We start from the raw sequence: 24,882 nt of genomic DNA, 5'->3' as shown, positions 1-24,882 counted from the left end.
CCGATAAGTAGTCAAAGTCTCGCATAAACCGGCCATCGGCCTTTCGTCACGCTGGCCACACCAGCGCGGGGCACAGGTTGTTTCGCAACTTTGTATACACCCTTAACAGGGTAATAGAAGTAGCAAACTTCGAGGAACATTATTAGAAGCATTTCATGAAAAATTGATGGCAGAAGGCTAAACGGTTCGCGATAGTGGAATTTCTGGTTCCTGTCCAACTGAAGTAACGAGTTCAGTTTATAACCGAGAGCGATATTTAAAAAGTCACGTTAAGAATAGCGTCGAGAGGTATTGCGATGGAATGCAGAGGCTTTCAAACGCCTTCCAGCCACGATTCAGAAAAGAAACGACATTTCACGGGCACCGACGCTAATAGACTCCAGAAAAGCTCCCGTTCCGTGACTCGCTTTGAAAGTGGAAACGTTTACCGAAAAGAGGAGCGCACCAACCTGCGAGCAGCCGGGACGGTGCAAAGCGACCGGGACAGACGTTAATTTCAACATCGAAAGTATTAATTACGGGGGTGGACGGGGTGGAACAATTCGCCCCGTCGCCGTGGCTCTTGTTAACGATGCATCTCGAAGCGAGCGCTTTGTCGCCCGATCCCCGACGACGTTACGGTTCCCATTCGACGGGACAATCCATTTTCCCCGGGCGTTAAGTGTGCCGTGGGGCGAGGGAATTATATCGAACGAACGAACCAACGAACGCCTAAGCGTGTTTAATTGTTACGTCTCTCCGCCCTTTGTCTCGCGGCCGAGCGAGCGTCTCTGCAACCCCATTACTCACTCCAACGCCCCTCTGTTGTGTGTTGCAGGTCTAACGTGCTACACTTGCGTCAACGTCAGCGATAACCAGGTATCGACGAGTCCATTAAACGCTCCCTTAAGAGTCTCTAATGCCGGTATCGTGCCCGGTCCAGCGGCCGCAATTTCGTTTAGCCCCGAGGATCGTTTCCCCATCGATCTTCCCTTATTTCCAAACTCCTCTCCCACGTTTCCCTTGCAACCACCTTTCCTCAATCCCAGCCTTTTCTCCGCTCGAGTCGTCGCACAGTGGGGAAATTTCGCGATTTTACGGCCAAAACCACAGAAATAAATTTTTCAATTCGACAAAATAAGTGCAAATATCAATTGAAGAACTAATATGAGTATCAAATGCAATCAATTTTACTATTAAATGTTTTAATACAAAGAATTAATCCAGATTTTCAAGTTGCTTCAAACACTTATATTGTCTTATACTATTATATTATATGTTATACATTACAAACCTTTTCATTCTTTTTTTAACGTGCTGTTTTTCGGATAATTTAGTTTCTCATATATCAGAACGTAAAAGTGCCGAATTTTATATATTAAAAATAAGTTTTCAGGTTTTCACCACGAAAATGGATATAGTTCTTCAATAATTGTCATGTGTATTAAATTTGTAAAATTAAAAAATTTCATTTCTGTACTTTTGGCCATAAAATCGCAAAATTTCCCCCCTGTGCGTCGCCGAGGAATTACCAATATCGGCCCGGGTTGGCGACCTCCCGTTCGCCAACGGGAACCACGAAATAACGGCACAAGTAGACAGCGATCGTCGCTTCCGTCTACTCGGATCGGTCCTCAGAAAACTCGAGGGGAGGTCGTGCTCTAGCCGAGTAATTTTTGAACCGCAGCAACCTCGGAATGCTGGTGGGAATTAGTTTTCGTACAAGATGATCCATGAAATACAGTTGCAGCCGGGGAGCGCTCGGTGACCTCCCCTTAGAAACAGACGCACATTCGACGGGAATCTGCGGCGGAAATGGTCGATTCCGAAGGAATCGATGGCTACCGAGTCCCAGGGTATATCCTTCGCCGAGGGTTCATTCGGGTCGATCGCTGCACCCCAAGCTTTTTACCACTTTCTTTGCTCCGTCCTTCGCCCCCCGTAAGTTCGATTCGGAATCGAGAAGTTCGCTGCAGCGATACGGTTGTCGCGAGCGTTCGACCGGAAGGAATGAGTTTCCAGTTACGTTTCGCCCGTAGGATTTTCGGCACGGAGACGGACGCTCCGTTTCCTTGATCAAGTCGCCACGCGAGACTCAAAGTTCCCCTCCTGCCATGGCCGTTTAACGAACCGTGCTTCGTTTGCCAAACTTTTTCCGCGGGCCCACTCGGCACGGACAGAGGCGATCGCGCGAATTATAAATGAGCGTCCCCGTCGCTGTCCCGTCCACTTCGGCTGGTTCCTTCGCTAACGCCGTCTTTTTTCTCCTCTGCTCTGTTCGCAGATGTGCAACGAATGGGCGATAGACACGCCGTGTCCGGCGGGCGGCCGAGACTTCTGCAGATCGCTGCACATTTTGGACAGCAGAGGAAACAGCGTCTTGGCAAGCAAATTTCTTCACCTAACACTCGACCCGGCCGCGATCAGAAACGGATAGAACGGCCCGATAAGCTCTCGCGTTGCCAAGGAGCAGCCCCTAACCGTGCCTCGAGCCTTCGACAGACTCCGCTTCGTTCGTTGCGTAATTCTCATCGAAAAGGGATCACACGAACGACGAGAGATTAATTATCGACGTAATTTGCCTGATTATACGGCCCTCCCCGTTTCACCGTGCACGTTCGGTTGCGCTCTCAGACGTCGAGGATTAGGCGGCGGTTGTTCGATACAGGAACAGAGAGCGCCGTTTTACACGCGAGCTCCTAAGATCGTATCATCCGATCGTTCACGGAAGCCCGAGTGCTCGCGGGAAACCGAGAGGAATGGCACGAGAAGCCCGGTACCTTCGAACTCGTCTCGTTCCGCGGGTCAATTTAATCCCGTCCAGAGATAAAATCAACATCGACCGACGTCCACTGTCAAGCCGTTGCGCGCGTCACGCACGCACCCCCCGATGAAAATCAATCGGCGATTTTATCGCGTCCCGCTAATAGCCCCGTGCATTAAACGCGCTCATCGATTCCCGTGTTTGTTAATGGACAAAGTTGCGAGAGCTTATTCACGATCGCGAAAAGTGACGCTGCAACAGCGCCGACTCCGCTGGGAGCAGCCCTTAACTAAGCACTTCCCAGAGCTCTTTCAATTATGAACGTCGGAATCAATTAGATCGCTTCCTGAACCCAACCCCTGTTCCCTGCACCGTGGGCTATTCATTCGCGATACGCTTTCCTCGTTGATCGGTTAATTAATGCTCGCGTATCGTGGGAACGCTGACAGGCGATAACGGTTTCCTGCGGCTCCTATCGTTTTTGCGAGGGGGCCACGGCACGCAGGAATTTGTCAATCCTGATTGGTACCCGGGTGGTTGCGAAGGGAGCTCATGAATTCTTGAAACGCCCCGAGGTCGATCTCGCCTGCTAAAAAGTACCCGGACAAAAAGCTGCTCGTGTACGCGAAATCGAACGTGTACGAATCGCGCGGAGGGACGTGGTAGGTTTTAACGACGACGTGGATCGATAGAGCCAGTCAGACTGTCGCTGAAAAAAAAAAAACCACTCCCGATGAAAGATCGAGGGACGCACGAGCGAGCGCGGTCGGAGCCGTCGACGACGTACCCCTAGGCTAAGAGAACGCGAAACGATCCGTGAAAGACACGTTTCCGTTTCAGGTGAGCAAAAGCTGCGCGAGCAACGCGGAATGCGGCCCCTCCTCGGTAGGTTGCATCCCGGTGGACACGCAGCAGGTGCGAAATAGCGAATTTTTCCGAGCAACCTGGCTGGCTTCTCTCTCCCTTCCGCCCCGGCTTCCTGGCCGGTCGTCACTGGTTGGCCGAAGGGAGGGCCAGACCGTCGCGACCGGGTGAAATAAATTCGGTTATTTCGTTCCAGATCTGCATCAGCTGCTGCGACCTGAGCTACTGCAACATCGAGTCGCCGACGAACGCCACCAACGCCATTTTCTCGCGCAAACGGCGCGCCAAGTCGAAGTCAAAGCGCAAGCGACCTGGCAGAAACGGAGTGGAGGGCAGCCGACCCTGCGGGCTCGGCGCCCTCTGGCTCCTCGCCTCCTCACTCTTCTATGCATATCATTGCTGAGGAATCAGCGACAAGGAAGAACTAGTTAGAAAAGACGCCCCAGCCAGCACGGGACTTGGACGATCCTCCGCGGAGTCTCGACCTGCCTCCCTCTCCCCGAGAGGGATCCTGGATTCATCGATTCGAGGAGCTCATCCTACGCTCGAACCACCGAGCGACGTTCAGCCCACTCGCACCCTCGTCTCCTTTAATCGCTCTGCAACCACGTTTCCACTTTCACGTTCCCAGCTGCTCGGGACCACTTCGAGCCACTCTCAACGTCCGAACATATCTGACAACGCGATCTGGAGCTTTCAGTCTTGCGAGACGCGCGTCCCGCGAGCGCTAACTGTGTACCTTGCTGGCCCTCGTCAGCGTGCAAGATAAATTGCGTATCGCGGGCAGAGGGGCGTGTTATTACACGGCGATGATGTATCTCGGCGGCGTAAGGTAGCTAAGATAGGAGGCTTCTCGTCTTTCCCTTCGTTAACGAGTACGAACGGCGGGAACTCGACTCCCGAAGGAAGGAAGAATAAAGCGGGAGGCTCGCCGTTATTACGACGGAGGACGGCGAGTCCTGGGCTGTCTGAGATATGCGGCCGTACCGTAGTTGACCGGGGACCGTTCGAAGTCTCTCAGTGATGGAAAAAGGAATTGTTCTCTTCTCGTAGTAGCGTAGTTGCTATGCCTTGTTAGAACGAACAAATCTATGGCGTAAGCTCGAGTTTAAGATGGATCGAACCACCGATATGGCCCTCTCTCATCGTCGCAACCTACCGCAGAGCTTCGGTGCCAAAGGGAAAAGGAGCGAATAACTTCCGCGAGACTAATTTTATAGAAGCGTTTCCTTTCGATTGAACACGCAGCCCAGCGCCGCTTTGGGCTTCTCCAATCTCGCGACGAACCCAACAAACGCAACGAGAGGGGAGGAGCAAGAGAGCCAGAGGAATATCCGCGACGCTTCTCAGTTCGGAGGCCCAGATTCGAGGAAAATTTCGTTCCGATTCCTTCCGTAAGGGACGCGCCAGAAATGAAACGCTCGGCGCTCTCTGCTGACTCGCTCTGAGTATCTGTACCTGCCGGAGCAACGATCGATCGTTCTTCCTCGAGGCACTTGTTAAGCAAACCAGCGAATCCCCCACCGATCATTCACGACTATTTCACTCTGCAGATAACGCAACCAGCCTCCCATTTTTCCATTCCTTCTCCTACAATGCTTCGACGTCGAGCATTCACTCGAATCTCTTAAGTGTCCGTACGGTTTGATAATGCTATTCGAGCACGTTCAAGTGGACGGAAAGTGGGCGGACACTTTGATCCTGGAAGAATTTTTGTCGCTAGGGGGAGAATTCTTGAGAATTCCTACGATATCGCACTTGCCTATCGAGTGTCTATTACTTCGGCGACAGTATCGGTATTATTCCCCGCAGGAACTCGCGACTATTTTTGTGCCAAATTTCTTTAGAGCCGTGGAGCGATCCCGAGTTTCTCGAGATCTCCTCGAGACGCTCGGCGCTTTGAGTTTTCGGGAAGAACCAAATACCGAAAGGGACACTTCGCTCCCAACGCGATCAATTTTCCATCGGAACCTTATCGTTCGATCGGCAAACGGAATCGGGCACGTTCAGTTTTCGTGGGCAAACGAGTTTCTTAACGGGGCAAAGTTTGATGCACGACAGCCAAACGCGCGTCTTTACTGGTGCGCAGTGTTGGGCAAATAGATATGCAAATCACGAATTACGCGAGCGGGGTTTTGAATTATCGATAAACTGGGATTACGCGTACCTAAAATGCTGTTTACATACCTAACAGACTCGCCTACTACAGACTACTTATTGCTATTACGATCACTAACAATTATATACATAAATAAGTGAATGAATAAATGAATGAATATATATATATATATATTATGATATAGAAATTATACATTGTTTCGGCATGAAGATGTAAGAATACTGTTGGTAATGAAATAAAGAAAACTATACTTGTCAGACTGCCATTTCATGAATTTTCTTGTGTATTTTAAACATTAAACATTCAATATTATGTGTAATATTGCTTCACCATTACCCCCACTTGCATCTTGGTACAATTATTTTTTAATCGAGCTTAATTTCTGCTAATTGTAACCTTCAAACTCTTGAAAACGCAATGTTTTGGAATTATTATTGAAATAAATTTAGAAAAACTATGTCAGATTGCAATTCTCTTAAATTTTCTTACACATTCTTCATACGTGAAAAATTTTCCTATTTACTTCGTTAGAAGCTGTATCTTATAATTATTAATCGTCTCGAAACATTTGGACCGATGCAGAGAATGGAATTTCATCAAAAAGATAGTAGATTTCATTACTGCTCACCATTACCGATGCTCGGAGTACCACAGCGATATTATCGACCGTAGAAACCTGCAAAATCGTCCAAGCTCCCGACGCCATCTTCTCGCCGCTTCCTTTTCGAATATCCCGCGCACCACTACCTACACTTCACACACACAATCACGCAGATCCTAACCGCGCATGTACACGTAACAGTTTAAACCAATTTACAGTCTCTAAAGAAACTATTAACAGACTATTCGGGTGCTCCATCGAGAGCGCTCGATATTATACGACTACAACCGATTTCCCGAGTCTAAAACATCTTAAAACGAACGACCAGAGGAAATTCGTGCAAACTTTCTTCGCGCCTTTAACAGTCTCTGGTCGCTGTAAATACTTTTCCAGATATTACTCGGAAACTGCGTAGACGATCGGAAACTTTATGCGATTCGTGTTCCCCGATCGACAAAGAAGCTGTTCCGAGTGATTAATCCGAGTGACTCTCGGTAATTATTATAAAATTTGATATTTCCCCGACGACGACAACACTTCTCACCACTTTTCGAAGCGTCGGCCAAGACTGAGGTCACGTGACCCCTTCTCTTTCGTCTTTCCGTTTGAAATTTACCAGGCGGAGCCACCATGTACCGCGCATGCGCACTGTCAAAATCTATATTAAAATGGAGGAAAAGAGTCAAGTCGTGGAACGAGAGGCTAAGAAAGATGAGATTCACGAAAAGGATGGGAAATCCAAGGGGTGAGAGAACAATTATTCACTTAGAAGAACATCTCCTGCTTAATTTTCGATCGGTGGGGTTAAAGAACGCTTTCATTTGAATTATCGTACATGTGATTGATGGATGGCCGGCAGTTCTGTAGACACAATACGTCCTCGTTTCTCTATACCCACCGTATAATTATCGATGATTGTTGCTTTATTTTAACTGAAACTAACATGACGCACCCCACCTCGTCAGATATTATTAGCAGAAGTCATTTGGAAAATCTTGGATCATTTTCACGCGATATAGTAACCTGCTGATAAAGCTCTTTCACCCTGCAACTCGTAGCTTTATACACGTTTCAAAAGATTCTACGCACACTGTTACGCGTTTCTTTACGTGCCTCTGAATTCTGCTTCTTTTAAACATTCCGAAATACGTGGCGTTGTTACGAAACTATAAATACCGTGTCCGTTATCCTTTCATGCTTTTGTATTTAATGCACTCGTGTTTCTTTACCATTGCGCGTGTATTTGCAGTCTGCGCTGCTTTTGGGCATTGAAAAATAAACGTTTTTTGCAATAATTTTATGTAACCTATCCCTCTTTTGTTCTTGTCCCTTTGCTTCACGCTTGCGTGCTCCGCTGCCGGTGTAGCGAAGTCCCTTCGCTGTTAACCTTACAAGAAGATAAGAGTAAAGTGCTTACAATTTAGATCGAAAAAGAGGCATCGCAAGAAGAAGAACGAGGTGGCGATCGCCGCCAGCGAGAACCATAACCACACCGGGCATAGGGACGAGCACGAAATGCACAGCACGTGTAATATCTCGATAAAAGATATACAAATGGCGATGGAGGTGTTTAATATCCAACAGAAGCCTGCCAAGACTCAGGAAGAGGCTATGCAAAAGCCGTATCAGTTTTGGAGCACACAGCCGGTACCAAAAATGGGTAAATGATTCAGCGTACTGTATTCGTGCGTTAACCGCGATTTTAGAAAGATAAGATGGTATTGTCGATTGTGCTTAGATGAGAAGATTGTGAAAAATGAACCCATCGAACCCGACAAAACATCCATAAGGCCCGAGCCTTACTCGTTGCCAGCCGACTTTCAGTGGGACACTTTGAATCTCGACGATCCATTAGTTTTATCCGAATTATACACTTTGTTGGCTGAGAATTATGTGGAGGATGACGATGCTATGTTTAGATTCGATTATCCACCGAACTTTCTGAAGTGGTAAATAGATTAGCGACTAATAAAACAGGAGTTCGCTTAAGACGATAGGTCTTTAGTAACATCCTTTCAGGGCGCTTCAACCCCCTGGTTGGTGCAAAGAATGGCACTGTGGGGTACGAGTCACTAAAAGCGGACGTCTAGTCGGTTTCATCTCTGCTATTCCAGCTACGCTGCGCGTGTACAATCAGTAGGTTCTGCGCGTTCTTCTTAAGCGTGTCGCCTGTTATCTAATGCTAGCAAAATTTTAGCACTCAGAAGATGGTGGAAATAAACTTTCTGTGCGTGCACAAGAAGCTGAGATCTAAAAGGGTCGCGCCTGTGTTAATACGTGAAATAACCAGGAGAGTTAATCTTCAAGGTATATTCCAAGCTGTGTACACCGCTGGCGTTGTATTGCCAAAACCAATAGCAACATGCAGGTGCGTACTTGCGTGGATGTAGCGTGATGACTTCAGCGGGCGTCGATATTTTCTGTTGTTTAATTGCTAAATCATTGCTATAGGTATTGGCATCGTTCTCTCAATCCAAAGAAACTAATCGAAATAAAGTTCTCCCATTTGTCTCGTAACATGACTATGCAGAGGACTTTGAAGTTATATAAACTGCCAGAGAATACAAAAGTGCCAGGCTTCAGGAAACTGGTTCAAGCGGACGTGCCACAAGCTCACAAAATATTAAGCGATGTAATAATCATTACAGAAGTACAATACAGAGACTGGGATGGAACGGCTTAATACATTATCGAGTTAATTTATGTTTCAGTACTTGGACAAGTTCGACTTGGCTCCGATGTTTTCGATCGAGGAGTTCCAGCACTGGTTCCTTCCGCAGAACGGAATAATTAATAGTTTTGTAGTAGAAAATGATGGCAAAATCACTGACATGGTCAGTTACTATACATTGCCAAGCTCCATAATGCACCATGCGACGCATAAGACACTCAGAGCTGCATACAGTTTCTATAACGTGTCCACTGTGACCCCGTGGCTCGAACTCATGACTGACGCTTTGATATCAGCGCGCAATGTAAGTCCCATGATTTCTACATCGAATCTAACGGAGGAAACATCGCGTGCGTGACTTTTTCAGCTTGGCTTCGACGTGTTCAACGCGTTGGACCTGATGGACAACAAGGAGTTCCTAGAGCCCCTCAAGTTCGGTATAGGCGACGGAAATCTCCAATATTACTTGTACAACTGGCGTTGCCCTAGCATGACACCCGGCAAAATCGGTTTGGTGCTGCAGTAGAGCTCTAGTTCAACGGGTCGTTGTCTAGAAACAAGAAGAACAAAAAACAATAAAATTTCTCGCACGTGCAAGCTTATCGAGGGGATGAATGGTGTAAAAAGGGGGCGATCGCCAAGGAAACGGGAAAAGAAGATAGCCGACGCCAAAACCGGAGCAAGTACGACCTCGACACGTGTCCGACGAGTGTCCCGTGGCACATTCGACGTTTGAAAGGAACCGACAATTTCTTCCTGAAATCAAACGGGATGTCCTATCGGGCCCCTCTCGGTCCCGCGGATGTCATCCTTGTCTCCGCCTTCGCTCACGATCGTGACATTAGGTCAAGGCCGAGGAACGGAATATGCATGTGCAGCGCGTGTATATATACGTATGTGCGTGACTCGAGCAATGTAGATAAATATCGTACATTTAGTAATTTGCAGCAGCCACGCGAGTACATCGGCCGCGAGGGTATCCACAGTTCTCGAGTAAATAAAGGCTCCCTTGGACGCTGTTTTATTTAACCGGGGTTTCGCGTTCCCTTCAGCATCTGATTCTTGATTAAATAGGTCGCAGAAGTATGCCGAAGTGAGAATGGAAGAGTTTAAATAAAGCGAGGTCGAAAGTAAAGTGTTGTTCCCTCTGTTTCTTCACCGTCGCCTCCCCTTTCCAGTGCCACCCCCTTCAACTTAGCCTATAAATTCTGCTTTCCCTTTGTAGCTGGTACCCCGACGCGCAGCGTAAAGTTCAACTTTATCGAACACGATACGTTTATAGCTCCCCACGGGACACGGTTCGAAATCTCTACGGCTTTAGCCTCGCTATCCTTTCCGGTACCTTCGAGCCAAGCCATTACGTAACAAGGGTCCCGCTTCCGGCGCCGATTAGATAGCGGCGGGACCAAAAAGACACTGAAAGAAACCAGTTTCTAAGGACTGTCATTAAGGGAAACATCGGCTGTCTGGACTTCAGCATCGCCCAGTAATTTACGCTACTTAAACGCTTCGCTTCTTTCAGCCACACGTTTGATAAGAATTTTCGTTTGCAAGCTGTGTTTCAGATAGCCCGAATCTCTGCGACGAACAGTGTCCACGGGAACGATGATCTCGACTAGTGTCTGTCAGTTCGCGATGTCAGCGGTACGCCCTTAATCGAGAGTCGAGGCCTTCGCGACAGCCGTTGCAGATCAATATTTAACACAGAATACACGCGCGAGCGACACGCAAGGTCTCTTCAAGATAAAAGGCGCGAAATGATGGCCCCGTAGCGATTAACGCGGCTGACAGTTACACGCCCGGTTTAGATAGGGGCCGAATCTTAAACGGTCGTGTTTGACAGATGACTCGAATCGTGAAAATTTGATTAACTCTCTTCTTAGGTGTCCCACAACCCTGCCTATTTAAGAGGTCATACCCAGTCAGGCGGCCGAAAACAGGCAAATGTTTGTGAATTTTTTTTGGAAAAGCGGAAGCATATATTCTTACAGAACTTTTTGCACTTAAAAGAGCAACATTTAAAGAACATTTAGTAACTTTTTTGTAGAAAAATATTTACGTTTATAATAAAATTACAACCGACATCCAAGAAGCCTTTTTAAAAAATTGTTTTTGCAGTGAGCACAGCCATTCGGAACCAGATTATCCAAAATCAAGAAAAAAAAAGATTTCGTCAGTATATTAGTGGATCCCCTGATTCGCTGAGGTAATTTCCGAAATATTAATTTGAAACAAAATGACGTCTATTTAAAGTTGAAGTTCTGATTCTCTCGCGTGATTTCTCAACTTTGGACTTTAGATTCTCAACGCTTAAAGATTGCAGATTCAGCGATGTTCGACCTTATTCTGCAATCTTTAAGCGTTTTTAGGTCAGAGCAACGTTAACTAATTTTTATGGAATTTTCAGCATGCATACAACTTACTTAAATCTAGAAACGGGATTTTTGAAATTTCATTACAGGCTCAGAAGAAAACAATGAAAAAACGAACTTCACTTTTTTTTTGCTATTCGGAATACGATTTTTTTCAAAACGACGAAACACGTCACTTAGCGAACTAATCCTTCTAGCTTCTAAAAAAAAACTCAAGTCGTTTGGACAAATTCTGAAAAAGCTTTGCGATTTTAAACGGTGTAAACTTTCTTTTGTCCGCCACTGTTGGTATAACCCCTTGAGTCGCCCCCTGATGATAACTTTTTTTAAACGCGTCAGTCATCCTTCCCTGTAATCCGTTCTTTTTCCTCTTTTTATCGAAGCGCGTCGATGATCTAGATATAAGGAAAAATACATTTACGCATCGACACGCGAGGCAAATTACATTTAAATGGCACGGCATGCCCCTGAAAGTTTATCTACATTTCCACTATTTGTACCATAAACGGTTGAAGGTGGAATTTATTGTTACCTTGGCCGTTATCGCTTTTATTATCTCCGGGCGTGCGAAAGAGACTCACGAAAAACAACTTTAACACCCTTGTAAAAGTGTTTCGTCTAATCAATATCGTTGTTAAGATTAGAAGGGTACATTCATTGCATCCGGGCTTGATAAATTGCCGCGGCGGTTCGCGGCGGTTCGCGAGGTACGTTAATCATCCTTCAAACGTAGCCGCCGAACAATTACGAAATTAGCTGGTTAATTATAATAGTACAACCTTCCAAACAATTTGCCAATCATCTCACCTCGCGAAATAGGAACACGTCCTTCGCATTATACGTTTGCTTTCCTTGCTCGATGCCTTTTTCGTTAGAACAACCTCACGGAAAACCCCGCCTTCGAGGATATCTCCGAAATAATTTAAAATATAGGCCACCCGCATACGCGTTTAGAATTCCCAGCAACCTTACATGTTACGTCAACCCACGGTTAATAAAAATAAATAGCAGAGATACAATAAAAACGTCTACTTTGCTAGCATCCTGAGGAATCACTGCACGAGTGCTACTTGTCAAGCTTCCCGCTTCAGAAGTTCCGGGCTAGCTGTTGGAAGCTTACCATTACGTAAGCTAGCACCATTTGACCCAAGGATGGTACCGACCAGAGTGCCCAACCAGGTGGAAACGCCGCGGAAACTACCTTTCATCCTTGTAAAAGAAATCCCAGGGGATTGCGAGGGCATTGCGAGGACTTCGCCTGGTCTACGAGTGAGATTGTCACTGGTCCTCGACAAGAGGGCCTTGAACCCCGACGGTGATCCTTGGTCATGGCAGCTGTATCGATCTCGCACGGTGTTGCATCCTGCGGCTCGATGCACTCCTCGCATTGTCGGCTGGATTGATCGCTATCGCGTTATGGCATTTAACGCAGAGGCGGCGAGGGGGGACAAAATGGGAAGAAAGAAAGAAAAGGAAAAACGGAAACGAGAAATCACCGTACAATACCCGGAGCCAGATAACAGCAACGAAGCGCTGACTAGCACGTAGGTGGGGAATACGAGACACACGATGTGGAATAAATAGTGGCCTGAAATCGAGCGGAATTCAGTCGCACTGCTGTTGTACCGTCGTCGTCGGCCGTTTATTCACGAGGAACTCGACAGAGGTCATCGTGGAGTCATCTAGTCCTATCAGCTACTCCATCAGGATAGATCGATAAGTACCAGCAGGGTTGATTACGCGCCGACTATTGCCCGCGTTACTTGGTCGTCGGGTTCACGGCAGAAACGTCACCGTGGAAGCTGCTTTCGATTCATGCTACCGTCCACGTAGCCGAAGAATGTTGCGAGTGTTGTCCCTGCTGGCGTCTGTCCTCCTCGTCGACGGATTCTTGTTCGGGTACTTAACATTCGCGCGTTAATTAATCACCCCGGTGCCTTGCGAACAGTAGCTCCGTCTCTCCTCGTAAATTCATGGCAGCTCGAAGAGTCCCGCGTTGCAATTTCTACTAGCCACCCGAGTGAACGCGTCGCAGTGCACTTACTCGTTAGGAAAGAGATCGTGAATGTTGGCAAGCGCATCCTGGGCCTCCTGAAATACCCATAAAGCGTTCAAGTTCAGGACTGAAAATATCTTATCTGAGCCGTGTCGTTGGCCGCGCTCCCCTCCCGGCCCCGTTAACACCTCGTGTCTCTCTCGCCAGCTTCGGCACAGTCACCCCCAAATACGAGGACAGGCGGGGGTTCAACGTTTACTGGAACGTGCCCACTTTCATGTGCCATAAGTACGGTCTGCGGTTCGAGGAGGTGTCCGAGAAGTATGGAATCGTGCAGAACTCGATGGACCAGTTCAGAGGAGATCGGATCGCGATCCTCTACGATCCGGGGATGTTCCCGGCGCTGATGCAGGACTCGAATGGTAAAGCAACGCTCGTAATCTTAGGATAATAAGTATATAAGTACCGCGAGCTTGTCAACGATGGAGAGACAAGTTTCGCCATTATTCAGGCAACGTCGTCACGAGGAACGGCGGTGTCCCGCAAGAAGGCAATCTCACCAAGCATCTGCAAGTATTTCGGGAGCACTTGATCAATCAGATCCCGGACGAGTCGTTCCACGGCGTGGGGGTGATCGATTTCGAAAGTTGGCGGCCGATCTTCCGACAGAATTGGGCTTCCCTCCAGCCTTACAAGGAACTCTCCGTAGACCTCGTTCGGAGGGAGCATCCATTCTGGAGCAAAAGTGCCGCGGAGCAGGAAGCGAAACGGAGATTCGAAAAGTACGGGAGACTTTTTATGGAGGAAACTCTGAAGGCTGCCAAGCAGACCAGGCCGTCAGCCAGTTGGGGATACTACGCTTACCCCTATTGCTACAACCTGACGCCGAACCAGCCTAGTTCGCAGTGCGATAAGACGACAGTGCTAGAGAACGATAAGTACGTAATTATGAGACCTTAATTCCTTGTTTTCAATGTTTTTTCCGAGGGACATTCCCCTCGCTGTGAAAATGTTAGCGATGTCTCCTGCATGTGCTTGATCGATCTACCGACTGAATCAGTCCTGTTATCATCGACTCAGCAGCTTGGCTTTAGGTGATCGCGTGCTCTAGTTACCGTCAAAAGTCCCTCGAAGACTTAACGTAACGAGATTACGGATCGTACGTCGAGATTACCGTGCCTAGGCTGAACTGGGTCAATGCCAAGGACCTCGCCTCCCTGAAAATTCAAATCGCTCCGAGTTACATCTCTCTTATCTAATCAGTCCCCGATAAGAATCCCAGCGTGCAACCCCAGAACCGTCTGCTCCTCCCTTTCAGAATGTCATGGCTTTTCGAGCTGGAAGACGTGTTGCTTCCCTCGGTGTACTTGAGGCTGGGCCTGACCGGCAGCCAGAGGATCGGCCTGGTCGGGGGCAGGGTGAAGGAGGCCCTGAGAATAGCGGGGCAGGTGACACCCAGGAAAAAGGTTCTCCCCTATTACTGGTACAAGTACCAAGATCAGAGGGATACGTATTTGAATAAGGTGAGTCCTTTCGTTTGTGAAAACATTTTAGGGGATCGGTAGATGCGTCACCTGATAGCTAAGCCCCGGCTGGTCCTCATAAATGGATTTATCTTCGCAGTCTGATCTCGAGGCCACTCTGCGGAAGATCTCGGAGCTGGGTGCCGACGGTCTCATCATTTGGGGGAGCTCTAACGACATCAACACCAAAGAGAAGTGCCTGCGGTTCAGGGAATACCTGAACAACGATCTGGGCCCTATTGTAGACCGCGTCAGGCGGACAGCCCTGAGCTTGACCCAGTACCAGAGCAATCCTGCGGGCAATCGAGTCGAGGTCGTTGTGGATCAAGTCTGACGGAGCGCGTGCATCCATGATCTTCTCGCGAGAGGTCAATAAGTGTGAACGGAACACCGAGTGGTCCTTAGCTACTAGTGCTTACGTGCGCGATTACCGATGCCTGGCGTACGCGGAGGAGCCGCTCGACCTTCGACGGAGAGAGATGCTGGGCACGAGGTGTATCGCTGAAACCAGAGACGATTAGACAAGACGTCGCAACAGACAGTATTAAGCAAGCATCGAAATAAATTTCCTATAAAACCAGCCGCTGTTTCATTGGTCCCACGGGAGGCCACTTCCAATTGCCAGCGGATTCGGAGCGGTGTACGTAGCCGGGACCAGGTTCCCTCCGGGTTCCCGAAATCGTTGGCAATAGGTCCTCGGAGCGAGCAGGGGCCACGAGCGAGGCGCACTTTAGCACTAGCGTACGACAAGTTTTACTGGTTCGAGGTGTAAGGCCTCGGGCGATCTTGCTTTTTACAGTACACGCGACGTCGTTGTGTAGAGGTAGTCAAAGATCTCTCTTGCTTACCGTTGATCCCTCTCCCCTCCTCATCCTGTCGAGAGGGTGATCCTTTCTCTTTCTGTTACCGCGGGGATACCTGGTGGATCCGGTGGAACGAGAAGGAGAGAGAACGGAACGGGAACGGCGCGGAACCGAACGTACCGAGTAGAAGGAGGAGCTGAAGGAGACTCCGGTGGTGGTGGTGGCGGTGGAGCAAGAGGAGGAGGAGAACGGAACACGAGAGATCGGCAGCACAGTTTCGTGTTCAGCTCAGCTCGGCTCGGCTCAGCCTCATATCGGATCTCCCGTGTTTTCGAGGCGAACCGTTCCTCAAATTTGTCGGGTACAGATACTCGGATACTCTCCGCCCGATCCCTCCCCACCCCTGTCCCCCTCCCCCCCGGTCCGATAGTCCACCGGTGCCGGGACAAGCAGCAGGATATCCGGCTGAGCACCCAGTGAAAATCGCGAGCAACACCTTGTCCGCCGTTTCGTTCGTTCCTACTCATCCGTGACGATCGTTCCACGGGATTTCTAGAGTGGTGCGTAGTTCGCGACGTCTGTGACGTACACGGAGGTGAGTGACAGTTTCTTGAGAAAAGCCAAGGCTGGACAGCTCGGGATCGTTGCCAGAGTTGCCAGGCTGCCGATACGTGTGCCGCGACAGTCCACGCCACCAGAGATTCGATTACGATATCCAGATAGCTTCGTGCCTAGAACACTCCGTGGCCCGTGGAAACGAATGTAACAGCCTTTATTCCGCTTCCACCCTTTGAAAGTGTCTCTGGTGACGATAGGCCTCCTCAGCGGAATATAGCTGCTTTTCGGGGTTAGCGAGAACGAGGGCGATAGGTCTCGTGCCTCTGATCAATAAGATACCGATGTCTGCGTGTCTGCTTGCTCGGAGGACTCCGTTCGCTAGCGTTCTCAGGGAACAGCTATTTTCAAAAGCGACTGGTTTGGTGGTCGGAAGAAAGTTCGCACCAGCTGAGCAAGCTCTCGATGATCACAGGCTGTTAGAAAGTGGCGAGACCGCGGGCAAGGGACAGGAACTCCGAGGCTAAATAGTCCAGAAGCACCCTATCCGAAACGTTTTGCCCACTAATCCTAATACCGGACCCTATTCTCGAGTTAATGATAGCTCTTCTTAGACGCAACAGTTAATTTCGAAGCTGAGCCGTCGCGCGGTAGCCGACTAGCCATCGGGTCCTTTCTAATGAAGACCTTTCGCGACTGGCTCCACTTGCCACTGTGCTGTTAATTGGCTAATCTCCGAAACTATCCCCCCGAAAATTCTTGCGTATATATTTCACCGATCCCCGAGGGGATCGTAAGAGTCACGCGGCAGCGCGACCTCCCGCGACAGAGGAGTTTCTTAATAGACGAGAGATGACTCTAGATCTCGAAAGCCAAGACACAAAGTCGAGTCTATTATTGGAGCCTGGTTACTTCATCCCGCAAACATCGTAATATCATTAACCGGTCTCATTCCCCGAAGAGTGGCCTGCACTTAATTACACCTTATGGTGCACTTATTTTTAAAGCCGCGGGCCGTCCAGCTTACCGAAGCCAGCTTCGGGCCAACTCTCTCGCTAATGCGACTGTGTTCGCGCCTTTCAAGTAATTGGCCCGCAGAAAGTGGACAATAATACCTCCGGTTTAATTGGTGTCTTCAACCTCTCATTGAGTGGCGCGGTTGCTCCTTCCAAAAAGTTTCGCTCGTTGCTTCACCTGGGGAAGTAGTACTGGACCGAACCGTGCGGCCTGTAACGAACGATGAAAAATCGTGGGCTTCCAGGGGGTCCATGACACTTGATACCGATATCCGATTAGGTCAGGTTGCAACAGCGGCCAAAGTAGCTGTGTCATCTTGCAACGGCCTGGTGTCTGCACCCCAGGTAACGGGTTAACGGTTACCAGAAGGGATCATTAAAAGAGCCAAGTACAAATTGCCGTCTCCTTTGTACAGGGTTCTAGTAGCTGGTAGATTGCGAGATCGGTCGTTTCCCTTCTCGTCTACGCGCTCCTTCCCTTCGCGATCCTCGGTGCACTTTTCGGAACTGCGCATCGCGGAAGGATAGGGGAGGAAGAGAAAATCGGATCAGAGGGGACAGAGAACTCGCGGTCGATTTTTTCGCTCCTCTCGTTAGAAGACAGGGTGGATGTAGGAAGAGAGAACGGGAGAGCTAGTAGCGGATGGAGTAGCGGGCAGACTCGAGGAAAGGGCCCGTTTTAAAGAGGCGAGCATTAAAAACAACAATGTCATTACATTTTAACGACCTGTTCTTGGGCTCTGCCCTCCCTTTTAAGAACGTTCGTTTGCAGGTATGTGGTCCTCGCTCTCTCGTGGGGGCCACCACACCGACGCACATCTCTTTAAGCGGTGCACACACTAGCTGCTCCTCCTCTTTTTGCCCCCTCCAGCCCCGTGCCTGTGTCTAATTTTGATTCGAGGCTCGATTAAAAAACTGAGAGCCGATCGCTCCGCGTGACTCAGACACCGGCCATCCGAACTAATACCCCGGTTGCATCGGATTTTCCAATACCTGTTCATCGACGGAAACGTATCTGCTGTGCGGCTATTCCGACACCCTCGTTCCCATGGAGCAGATCGGATCGTGCCTATACTCGGCTCGAAACGAGAGAACCTCCGGATGGTTTTAGGATACTGGGAAGGAAGATCGAGCTGGACGTTGAAACGGCGGAACGGTGGGGCTGGCGCCGAAATTTCGGCGGGTTTAAAATTGCGATCTAATCGGGGAACGAGGGGGGTGCGAAAGCAGCTTAATCCGACACTGGTCGATGCATAGGGCCCCACCAGCTCGAGCCCGTACCCCTTCCAGAGCCGATTTCTCCCCACGCAGCCGGGGCACGCCGTGCAGCTCGCGAAGAATTAGTATGGGCGAAGTAACAAAAGCACGAGGAACAAGCAACGGGGGGTGTGCGGAGAGTGCCGGTGAAGGAGGAAGAAAAAAAAGGAGCCGAGATGGCGCCACACGTCCAGCGTGTTTTCGGGGCATCCTCCGGTGCTGTTGGCAAACTCCTCTTTTTTTTTTTTTTCTTTACTTCTTCCTCTGGACCCCCTTGTCTCTCGCTCTTTCTCGCCTGCGCCCCCGCCGGTCCTCTGTCTCGCTTCCTGGCGCGTTCTGCACCCTTCCCCGGGCCCTGGTGCCTCTTTTATTTTGCTCTCCTTCTGGACCCTCAGCCTGCGGGCCCCCCTATTAGTTCGGCCACGGCACCGTATTGTGGGAAAAAAGAGGAGCGAAGGACGGTCGCGAAATACGAAATTGGGCTAGACCAAATCGGGAGATAGGGGTTTCTCATTAAAACGGGAGAACGTATTGCGCCCCGAAATTGTGCTCTAATCTGTGACGATGATCGGTAGACCTCGCCTACTTCGGGCCCCCATCCTCGCTGGGACCCTCCGCCAGCGTACAGACGCCTATCAGAGGACTTCGACGATCCACCCTTGCAGTCCCTCTAGGAAAGGAATTGCAAGTAGAATAATCATCGACAGCATCGCGCACTGCGAGCATTCTAGCCAAGTATGGTTACGGATATCGTAGACGAAGGCTGGTGAAGGTGATCGAACCGAGGGGAAACGGGTATAGTTGGTACCACGTGCTCGAACCTGTACCTAGCCGTTCCCATTGGCCGAGAAGCTCGAACCATTTTACTCCTAGCCTTTCCTCTTCGTCTCTCTCTTGCTTCTGCCTGCTCGTACTCCTCTTCTTCCCTTTCCCTCGCATCTAAGTACTCTGGCAAAGAGATCATGAAAGTATCTCCTGTGCCCGAGGCATCAGGGCCGTAGCAACTCTGGTTCAATTGCACCCTAGCATTCATATTGCAGGTTTAACGTCGCCGTTACGGTTAACTCTGTCTAGTAGCAGCTCCAAAAAGCTTCTCGAAGCACAGAGAATCATTTCCTCTCGTCTAATTGATCAGAACCAAGGAACGCCCCTGGCACCAGACATTCGAATAGGCCTCTAAATCACCGGTGCCCCGAGGATCCTCAGCGTTGACTCTCTGCACGTTCTCCCGTCGGTCGTCCAGTTTGCCAAACATTATTCTTCTCTCGCCCGGGGAAAGTCCGAATGAAATATGGATCGCTATTAGGAGCTTCCTGGAAGCGCGGCGCGTCACGTAGGTGTTAAGCTCGCAGAGAAGGAGGCTTTAATCCCGTGGTTTCTAAAAGGTCCCGCGGGAAAGGCAAGCGACGGCCGAACGGATTCCGTCCGTGGCGTGCAGAGAGATTCGCGGCGCCCTTTGTGCCAGCCCGCCTAGGCTCGGGGCGCGTCAAATTTGGTTGAAAATCAAATTAATCTCGCGGCTGGGCGCAGGACCCTCTCTCGTCTCTCTCTCTCTCTCTCTCTCTGCCGGCTGCTTCGTTCCTCCTACGACGCTGGCCGACCTGTCTTCGTCCCTCTCGCCATCGACGACACGAGCAAATCGAAGGAACGGGACTGAGAGGAAGGTGGAGAAGGAGGTGAAGAAGGAGGTGGACCGGAGGTCCTCCACGCCACCGACACCGGACCCAGAGGCGAGAAGAGAAGGTGGCGCAGCAACAAAGAGCTTTGGACTTCTGGCTACGACCCCGCCAGGGCCGTATTTATTTCGATCCCTCTCCTAGCTTGCCTCGCGATTCTTCAACTGGACAATTCTCCCTTGAACAGACACAAAAACGCTCCCCTTGTCTAAAGATCGAACAAACTGTTCTTCGTCAAAAGGATTTCCATTTGATTGGGATAGCGATAGGTGGTTATCAAAGTCGGAGGAAGAATGGAGAAGTGGATGGAAATTTACTGTACATTCATCTAGCTTCCCCTGTGCTTGCTTCAAACCAGGCGCCAGAACGTTGAACGTGTAAAGAAGCCAGGGATCATAGTTCAGATAGCGCGTGGATGAAGTGGTACTTATTGTAAGTCGCGAGACTCATCCGGATTAAGTACGTCCCTGTTACATCCTACTCGGTCATTCAAATCTCCGCTCGTGGAAATGAGATAGGCGGTCGAACCGTGTGGCCGCACACCTTTCCTCGCTCAAGCGTACAGGGTGATTCAACAAGAACCAGCTAAGAGCTCTAATTTTCTGGATCCTGCGTTTAAGCTAATTTGTAACAGCAGACACCTATAGGTGCTTAATTGCCTCAGCTTCTCCAAAGAGTCTGACCATCTTCTGAACTCTGTCGCGTCTTATAATTCTGCTATCGCAGATCGCGTGCTAATATCGCAGCGAACTAATCAGACGAACGCTTCGCACCCGATGATTGTCACACCGTTTCCTCTTATCTGACGCAATCTGATGGTTTCGTGGAAGAATTGCAGCGCGCGCGTCTCCTCTTATAGATAACGTGTCTTTGTTTAGCAGCGAGCTTGCAACGCGCCTCTGGTACTCCTTCATCATCAGACTTATCGGTTTCGCGGGAAACCCAATGGTAGTTTCGCAACATCCAGCCGCTCCTCTTCCCGCGGATCTTTCGATTCGCGATCGAGTTTCTTCTCGCAGCCTCGGGACACAGCTTCCGTGCTTCTTGGAAGTCGGAATAAGAAACGGAGGATCCGACCGCGTGAGAATAAAGAGGACGGGAAAGCACGCAGGGAAGAAAAGGTTCCACGAATAAAGTGCTGGATGAAGGGGAAGCCGAGGAGGAGGAAGAAGCAGGAGGAGGAGAATTGAAACGCATCGGAGGGGAACGAAAAGCTGATCCTCTCCTGGAAATACCGGGGACCAATTGTCCGTAGAGGGACGAGATTCCTTCTGTTGTCAGGAATTCAACTCGCGAGCCCAACGACAAAGTGAATTCCTGGAGGACGGAGGATGCACGGAGGGTTCCTCCGGATGCTACGCAGTTAAACGGATCCGAGGATTTCTGGGCACCCGAAAAAACGGCCCCAGAGCTCTCGTAATTGGACCTGCACATCCTTTTACCTTGTCGCCGGTGCCACTTGTCCCCGCTGATCAGCAAAGGATCAAGAAAGATCGTACGATGAGATTGACGCTTTTTTCCCGCCGCGCCGCCATCGATCCGACCGGTCTATATACACGCTTCTTCATCCCCTTTTCCCTTGCCTCGAATTATTGCTTCATTACCGATCGTACCTTGAAAATAAACGAACCCGCGTGTGCTCGACCGGCCACGCTAATTGAGAAGCTGCTGCCTTTCATCGCTGATTGCCTGCCGCTAAAATAATCGGGTATTCATCAAATCTGTTACATCTCCTGGCCAGTTATTCTTACCAACATGCTTTTTCTTCGTTTCGAGGCGCGGTAATTGAAAGTTTCGGTCCGTTTGCGGGCTCCAGCGAGCTGGCCTTAAAAAGTTTCGTATACCTCCGGAAGAAGTACATCCCGTATTCAAGCCCCGTACCCTAAATCCACCGCTATTTATGGCCAGGACATCCACGAGGACGCCTCTTCTCCCTAAGGGACCGGGCCGTGGGGAATGCCGTTATCTCGACATCTCGGCGACTTAAAACTCGAGCATCCAGCTCGTCGGGGATCGAGGAATCCGGGAATCAGGGAATCGGCCCAACGATTTATGAATGAACCCGGTCGCGCCGTCGCCGAATGCCAGCCGCAAGGCTCCCTGGACCCGCCTCGTCGAACCCAGAACCCCGAGCCCCGTGTTCCTCGAGGCACGCACGCGGTGGTCGGGTTTACGAGCCCCCTATACACGCGTCCCCGCTGGCGCAACTCGCTTTAAACAAAATTCACGCGACGGACGCGCAGGAAAAAGGAAGAGGAGCAAGCGGCAGCACGACAAATCCCCCGGTGACGTAATTTCAGACGGTCGTCGAACCTGAGACCTCGAAGGCTCACCACGAGACCCCACGACTTTCATTCATTCGGGGTGGGGACGAACGAATAACGCCGTGCACACGTGCACACGTGCACACGCTGCACGCCTCGTCGCGAATCGCAATCGCGAAATTCCGCCGGGGCGATACGCGCCACCAGCTCCTCGTCTTCTCCGGAGAAAGTTTTCGGTCCCCTTTGCTTTTGGCAGCTTGGCTTTTCTTACCTGGCTAACCGGAGCTCCCAGCGACGACCAATCAGTTGGAAAGATTCGGATACCCTCTCTCTCCGTGCGCTGTTTCAGGGATCATGGGATCGACGTGTCATCTGACGGTGGCGATACTGCTGCTCGTCCAGACGACCCTACTTCTCGCCCATCGGGAGCACAAGGTTTATCGATCTTTCTGTGCCCGCGCGCCTCCCTTTCTTCCTGGTGAAATCACGTGAACGTTGCTTCAAGGTCCACAACATCGTGCTGTACCCGGACAAGCACAGCTGGTGCAAGACCACCCCCATCAAGCAGGTGGTCACCTGGCCTCAGTGCTCGTCGCAGGAATTGGACAACAACGTGTGCGTCGGGGCCTGTTTCTCCTACATGGTCCCGCACAGCGAGCCTTCCGCGCCTGGCGACTTGATAAGACCCTACTGCGACTCCTGCCAACCCTTGGACAGCGTCTGGCACACGGTAAGTCGATGTACCGATGGCGCGTCGTCAGAGACACTTGTCTATTACTTGAAAGATTCTCGCGCTTTGCAGGTGACATTGGACTGCAAGAACGAGGAGAACAACCCGATAACCATGCAGAAGAAGGTCCAGATCATCACCAACTGCTCCTGCAGCTCCTGCATGGAGACCTCCAGGATCAAGCCAGACTACAATACCCTGCTCCAGTCGCTGGCGGAGGAGAATCTGGACAAGAACGTTAACGTCGTCCACGAGACGCCGGACTTGCTGCTGAATCCCAACCTCAACTCCTCGAAGAACACCACCAGAGACGTCGTCCAGGCTAACGAGAGGTTCCTGCAGGTGTTCAGGCAGCTGAAGGACTCGAAGAAGCTGGACGAGTCTGGGGCCAAGGATCTATTCGCCAAGTTCGAGGAAGACATGGGACTGGACAAGCTGAAGGAGCTGCTGAAGATGTACAGCCAGGAGGATGAGAGGCTTCACTTGCACCCGCATCAGCACCAGCATCAGCACCAGTTGTCCGGGAAGCAGCAGCAGCAACAGCAGCAGCAACAGCAGCATCATTCGACGACGACGGTACTACACCGAGGCCCTCACCACTCGATGGTCCTGGACTCGGACGTGAAGGAGAAGATCGACGTGGAGCCTCACTACCTTCATCCAGCGGTCGCTGGCCAGGAGATCAGCTACCACGACAACGTCCTCGTGGACAAGGACAAGAAGAAAGACTTCTGAGAGGAGGGGGGTGGATTCCTCCCTCGCCGGGGAAACGCGTGGCTGGTTGACTTTAGACCTCAGACTGGCCAGAGTTTAATGGAAGGCACGATTCGTATAAAGTGAAAGCCTCTGCTCGAGATCGTTTCTGTTTCTTTTATTCTCGTTAGGATCGCCCATTGCCTAGTCCAGCCTGCAGTTAATTATCCGGTTCAGTTTGGTGACCGAGGCACGATTCGACGTTCAGCTTGATCCACTGTAAATAGATTCCTCGTTCTTTTCTGTCTTTTTTTCGAGTACAGGTTGGTAAAATGTTACGGGTTATGGAGGGGGCTCGTTAGAGAGCTCATTAGAGTTGCACGGAAATTGATATCCTTCGTCGGTGGAAATGAAGCGCCGATTGGGAGGAAGATAGAGAGAGAGAGATAAAATTCTAATATATATTTAATTATTATTATGTTAGTTAACTATTTAACGTACTCGCGCGTCTAATAAAGGAATTTACGTCTGTTCGTAATTACTTCTTAACTCTCGCAGAATGGTAGACCATTGTAAACGCCTGAAGGCGTTCCATCTTGTTGACTGCTTTAAAGTATACACTGTATCCATTGTCTCGTAGAGAATAAACGAAGAGTCAGCACGACGTCTTGACGGTGCATCCTCGTTCACCTTTTTGGATCTCATTGGATCACTCGAGATCCCAGCAGCTTTGGCGTTTGAAAATTCTGGAAATTTTAGAGATTAGAACCTCAGAAAGTCTCTGCAGCTTGCTAGACTCTCGCCGTGCACCGATTTTATGCAACGGATAATAAACAGATAAGGTAAATGCCTGCAAAGATTTGACCAACGTTCGTACGCTTATTATGCGCCCCTGCTCGACTGATCGTTCCAATTAAGTTGCGCACGCAGTAGCCGTACAGTTTGTCAACAAAAGAGTGATACGAACGGGTGAGATGGATATGCAGCGGCCACGCAAAC

General features: G+C 49.9%; 4 protein-coding genes across 6 annotated transcripts in view; all 4 read left to right on the top strand.

Annotated features, from left to right (window-relative positions):
- The window catches only part of LOC143375246 (uncharacterized), a 49,638-nt gene extending 43,658 nt beyond the window's left edge, over window positions 1-5,980 (top strand). For both annotated transcript variants that reach the window (XM_076824173.1, XM_076824174.1), the window contains exons 3-6: window positions 818-858; window positions 2,264-2,362; window positions 3,584-3,658; window positions 3,804-5,980. In XM_076824173.1, the coding sequence (XP_076680288.1) occupies window positions 818-858; window positions 2,264-2,362; window positions 3,584-3,658; window positions 3,804-4,010 (422 nt within the window). In that variant the 3' untranslated portion in view covers window positions 4,011-5,980. The remainder of the gene's footprint in view (window positions 1-817; window positions 859-2,263; window positions 2,363-3,583; window positions 3,659-3,803) is intronic.
- A 937-nt stretch (window positions 5,981-6,917) lies between these two features.
- On the top strand, window positions 6,918-10,133 carry Nmt (N-myristoyl transferase). Its single transcript, XM_076824346.1, has 8 exons — window positions 6,918-7,072; window positions 7,752-7,987; window positions 8,066-8,276; window positions 8,347-8,463; window positions 8,525-8,695; window positions 8,779-8,959; window positions 9,039-9,302; window positions 9,366-10,133. Exons 1-8 carry the CDS (start codon window positions 6,969-6,971, stop codon window positions 9,522-9,524), a joined length of 1,443 nt encoding a protein of 480 aa, XP_076680461.1. The 5' UTR covers window positions 6,918-6,968; the 3' UTR covers window positions 9,525-10,133.
- A 3,000-nt stretch (window positions 10,134-13,133) lies between these two features.
- On the top strand, window positions 13,134-15,466 carry LOC143375350 (hyaluronidase). Its single transcript, XM_076824348.1, has 5 exons — window positions 13,134-13,269; window positions 13,574-13,788; window positions 13,878-14,304; window positions 14,685-14,889; window positions 14,990-15,466. Exons 1-5 carry the CDS (start codon window positions 13,211-13,213, stop codon window positions 15,221-15,223), a joined length of 1,140 nt encoding a protein of 379 aa, XP_076680463.1. The 5' UTR covers window positions 13,134-13,210; the 3' UTR covers window positions 15,224-15,466.
- A 232-nt stretch (window positions 15,467-15,698) lies between these two features.
- Window positions 15,699-24,547, top strand: LOC143375351 (uncharacterized). 2 transcript variants are annotated; one of them, XM_076824349.1, is made up of 4 exons: window positions 15,699-16,287; window positions 22,810-22,895; window positions 22,966-23,190; window positions 23,263-24,547. In XM_076824349.1, exons 2-4 carry the CDS (start codon window positions 22,815-22,817, stop codon window positions 23,923-23,925), a joined length of 969 nt encoding a protein of 322 aa, XP_076680464.1. In that variant the 5' UTR covers window positions 15,699-16,287; window positions 22,810-22,814; the 3' UTR covers window positions 23,926-24,547. The 2 variants fall into 2 exon arrangements, with proteins under 2 accessions (XP_076680464.1, XP_076680466.1); XM_076824351.1 differs by lacking the exon at window positions 15,699-16,287 and adding an exon at window positions 16,314-21,691.
- The last annotated feature ends 335 nt before the right edge of the window (window positions 24,548-24,882 follow it).

The sequence above is a fragment of the Andrena cerasifolii genome, chromosome 12 (assembly GCF_050908995.1).
Source record: "Andrena cerasifolii isolate SP2316 chromosome 12, iyAndCera1_principal, whole genome shotgun sequence".
Classification (NCBI taxonomy): Eukaryota; Metazoa; Arthropoda; class Insecta; order Hymenoptera; family Andrenidae; genus Andrena; species Andrena cerasifolii.
This window is presented reverse-complemented; position numbering and strand designations above follow the sequence as displayed.